Raw genomic sequence first — 4,693 nt, forward strand, 5'->3', positions numbered from 1 at the left:
GTACAATTCACATGTAAAAGAAACTATTGTATAAAATAATTTATGGTAGCACTGAAATAACAACTCAAAAATTCTGTCCACAAGAAATAGTTGAAAGCTTTGTCTTTGAAGATTCTCAATTTAACCAAGAGCCTTCCAAAGAAGTCTATTTGTTTCTCATTCAATCCATCTTTTCAAGTCGTGATCACGATATGCAGTAAACTTTTTCATCTTCTGTTTAGCACAGCCTTTTCATTCAACACGTTGTTTGTTTTTTCCGAGGTTAAAGAAGGGACTTTTGAACGGCAAAAACTTGCCCCCTTTTTCACTTTATATTGTTCCATGAGACATTGTCAATTTATTCCTCACGCCTGGCTATAAGATGGAATAAGCGAATGCGAAGATACCCTGTTTTCTTTGTGTTTCCATTCATGGACAAGAGACCTTTGTTTGACATTAGATGAGGTTGGCAAACCACAAAAAGGAGAGGTTGAATGTTCTTCGTTAAATCAGGCGACTGCATGGCACCTATTTTATTTGTAAAGCTTTGTCGATATAAAAAGGCAGGAATTTCCAATACATATAAAGTCGCAATCCCACCACTCACTCTCACACTCACTCACTGACATAAATGTTCTCCACGAAGGAAATCCCGGAGGTAAAAAATGTTACATTACGATCTCCCGTGAAATTGTCCCAAAAGACCGAGAAAATTTTAAAATCGCTCACTTAGTCCCTTTTTAAGGTGAATGCCCCTTTTTTCACGTCCCTAGCAACGTCCGTTTCCAGGAACAAAAAATCCTTCATTGTTTCTCACAGATCAATAACACGCAGTTGAATCAATTTCTAGTTTGAAAACATGCTTCAAACAAGAAGATTCATTTCAGATATAGATTCTGGAACTCAATACGAAAATATCTATATTTTTTTATATAAAATATTTATTGGTTGTCGACAAAATTCATGCACCAGTTAACAATTTATAAATTTGTAATATATACACGCATGAATATAATATTTACATACAATTATTCCTTTCATAATAAATAATTAAACCACTTCATTACACATTTACGGCATTATTTTCGACTTGTTAAAATATTTTGTAAGAATATTGATTACCGACAATGATGGAGAAGTCAGTAAACAAGGCAATATCTACATCGTGTCTGTTGTAATAAAATGTTTAGAGGTACAACAATTATTTCGAGTTTAGCATGTATCCTGTTGACCATGGAAAGTACGTTGCTAAGGAACTTAAATAAAGGTTATTTTCACCCCGAAAGCTACGGTGAGTGAATTATATTAGACTTTTCTTATTTCAATATACGAGCGTCAGAATTTATTACAGACGCAAGGTAGAAATTTGCGGGGAATGACGGAAAGCAATTATATTTCAATTATGTTTAAACATATGAAAATTACAGAATTTTCAATTTACTGTAGCTATTGAATTCGTTTATGTAAAACATGTCAGTATTTTGAAAACGATACTACTTATCCAGTTTATTATTAATGAAATAAACAATAATTTTTTGAGTATTTGTACATTAGAGCTCGTACGCACATGACGTAAAGTTCTAAACTTTTCAAATAAGCGAACGTACTTACTCGTTTCCCTTCCTCCAATAATACATGCCGCTATTTTCAAAGACATTAAGAGCATTGAGGAACCCAAAACGTGGCCTCCAAATCCAATGTGTGTATATATATATATATACAGGGTGAGTCAAAAGTCCATGACCACCCCTTATAAAATGATGGAAGTGTAGATTACAGCAATTGGTCATGGTAGTAATATGTTATGCCTAGGGGGAAACTTTTTGGTGCATGTCATCACAGCGTCCGCCATCTTAGATCAAACTTCATTCTTTGAGTGGGAAGTGTAGCATGTGGGGTGTGGTTTTGGGCTAGAAGTTCACCAGGAATTCCGTGGTGAAGTCAGATTTATGAAAACTTTAATGACAAGGAAGTTATGGGCATATAAAATGTACACAATGAAAGTTACACAATGTGTTCAATATACTATCCTTCTTGTGCTATGCACATGTTGAGACGGATCTCCCATGCTCCGTGGACACGGAGCAATATCTCAGGTGTGATTTGTGCACAGGCTTTCAGTATCCGTTGCTCCAAGTGACCCACATCCCGAATCTTTTCGGCATACACGATTGGCTTCTCATGACCCTCAGGTAAAAATCGAGTGGAGTTAAATCTGGTGATCGGGGAGTCCATTTCACTGACCCACGTCGACCAATCCATCGACCAGGGAACTGGAGGTCCAGATAGTGACGAATCTGTCGCCCATAATGCGGTGGTGACCCATCTTGCTGAAAATATGAGGGGAAGCTGCCATCCTCCGTCAAAACTGACGGTAAAATGTGTTCTTGTAACAACTGCAAGTAGCCCTCTGCATTTAAATTGTCATGAATGAAGAATTTGCCAATGATACATGTCCCCCAGATCCCGGCCCACACCATAAGCTTCCCAGCACCAACCATATTGCTTGGATCTCTCCACAACGGGTTCTCGGAGGACCTATACAGCATGTTCTATTTATTCACTTTCCCATTCACATAAAAATTTGCTTCATCAGAATGCAGAATATGCAATGCAAAGTGCGGGTCCTGGCGAATTTGCTCCACAGCCCATTAACAAAACTGCATTCTCCTATCCGGGTCGTCCTCAGAGAGATGGTGCTCCAGCTGCAGCTTGTACGGGTGCCACTAAACCATCTTTAACACCCTGCAAATGGAAATCTGGCTGACACCATATTGCACAGACATTCGACGTGTGCTGCGCTGCGGGGACTTGGCAAACGATGCTAGCTAGCACTGTCGTAGCTGTTCCGTCAACAGTGGCAGTTCTGGGCCTACCAGATCGTGGCCTGTCCTGGACTCTATCGCTCTCTTCGAACCTGGTCAGCAATTGGGACACTGTAACGTGCGACACTGGGTTCCGTTGAGTGTTGTGTTTGTTGAAATCACGAGCTATAGCACGGGCTCTTCTGCCCTCCCCCCTCCAGCATGATGATCTGGATTAGTCCGGCCTTGGTCAATGGCATGGTTCAGCACCTGCAAATGATACGTAATTATCACTTTCATATGCCCATAACTTCCTTATCATTAAAGTTTTCATAAATCTGACTTCACCGCTGAATTCCTGGTGAAATTCTAGCCCAAAACCATACCCCCCATGCCCCCTTCCCATTTAAAGAAATGAAGTTGGATCCAAGATGGCGGACGTTGTCATGACATGCACCAAAATGTTTCCCCCTAGGCCTAACATATTACTACCATGACCAATTGTTGCAATCTACACTCTCTTTCATTTTATAAGGGGTGGTCATAGACTTTAAAAGGGGATAAGCTAAAATTTAACAACTACAGAGGTATATCACTTCTGTCAACAGCTTATAAAATATTATCAGGACTTCAAGATGGCGGATGGACTAGCTTAGGCTTAGCTTAGCTCCGTGTTTCAGTTCCAAGTGCTCGCAGGTGCGTAAAGTCGGAAAGTTAAAACCAGTGTTCGGGGCAATACTAAGCTGGTGTCCAAGTTATAAGTGACTTTTATTGTGGTTTGTGATATTGTGTCGATTTTTGTGGACAAAAGAAGATGCACACTCGGAAACAGCGAAAGGAGTCCACCACGCCGAGTGGATCGGGCAGCAGGAAGAGCAGCGGCCGAGGGGAGAACAGCGGCCACCCGTCGCCCACCCAGGCGAAGGGACCCCAGGAGGTAAGCAAGGAGTCTCTCATTGAGACGATAGAACATTGCGTAAAAACGCAAATAAATTCCGAAGTAGTGCAGAAGAGTTTAGCAGACTTAATAGTAGAGAGGGTCACAGCTGCTGTAGTTGAAGCGCTTCAGCATAGCCTCAACTTCAACAGTGAAAAAGTGCACGAGTTTCAAATGCAAATCGCGTCGTGCGAAAGAAACATTGCCAATCTTAGCACTCATTTGGAAGAAAAAACTGCAGAACTGGAGCAATACCAACGGCGCCAGTCGATCAGAATATTTGGTCTCCCTGAAAAGGACAATGAAGATACCGACAAAATAGCGATAAAACTTTTCGAGGACAAGCTTGGATTGACAATTCAAAACGGTGATATTTGTCGTTCGCATAGGACTGGTCAAAAATCCAACAGGCCACGCCCTATAATCGTGAAGTTTGTCAGTTACAGGACAAAATCCCTGGTTATGAGGAACAAAAGCAAACTGAAGGGAACCCGGATCTCAGTTCACGAAGATTTGTTCAAATCTCGGCTGCAGCTCTTGCATGAAGCAAGGGAAAAGTTTGGTGCTGCCACTACGAGAGACGGGAAGATCCTCGTCATAAGGGACAATCAAAGATTCTTCATTTCTACAAACGAAGAGCTACGGAACATGAAGTAAAATGTGCCTGTTGTGCCTTGGAAACTACACGGACAATGACAATCCTTTACAGTTGTCTGGTTCATGATCATTAACCTTTCATCATATTCAATTCTCAAGACATTATATACACATCCGTTCATTTCCACAAAATAGCGTTGAAACCTCATTTTTTTCTCACAGATTTTTAAACGTACATATACTTTTTCCATTTTGTCAAATTGCCTATTTCTATATTTTTGAATTTCATCTTGCATATTTGTATTTTGAATTATTTCTTTCATTTATATACACACATTGTTGAAATCTACATTGTTGCCCAAATTTTGCAACCCTA

General features: G+C 40.3%; 1 protein-coding gene across 1 annotated transcript; it reads left to right on the forward strand.

Moving 5' to 3' along the window:
* The first annotated feature begins 3,597 nt into the window (after positions 1–3,597).
* Positions 3,598–4,377, forward strand: LOC145978782 (uncharacterized). The gene has a single exon (XM_083111599.1). It carries the CDS (start codon positions 3,598–3,600, stop codon positions 4,375–4,377), a length of 780 nt encoding a protein of 259 aa, XP_082967725.1.
* Positions 4,378–4,693: the final 316 nt, after the last annotated feature.

Source organism: Lepisma saccharinum, chromosome 25 (assembly GCF_977018435.1).
Source record: "Lepisma saccharinum chromosome 25, izLepSacc3.1, whole genome shotgun sequence".
Lineage (NCBI taxonomy): Eukaryota > Metazoa > Arthropoda > Insecta > Zygentoma > Lepismatidae > Lepisma > Lepisma saccharinum.

Excerpts from the sequence above, each read along its gene's own strand:
- LOC145978782 (XM_083111599.1), top strand. The coding sequence starts at position 3,598 with ATGCACACTCGGAAACAGCGAAAGGAGTCCACCACGCCGAGTGGATCG.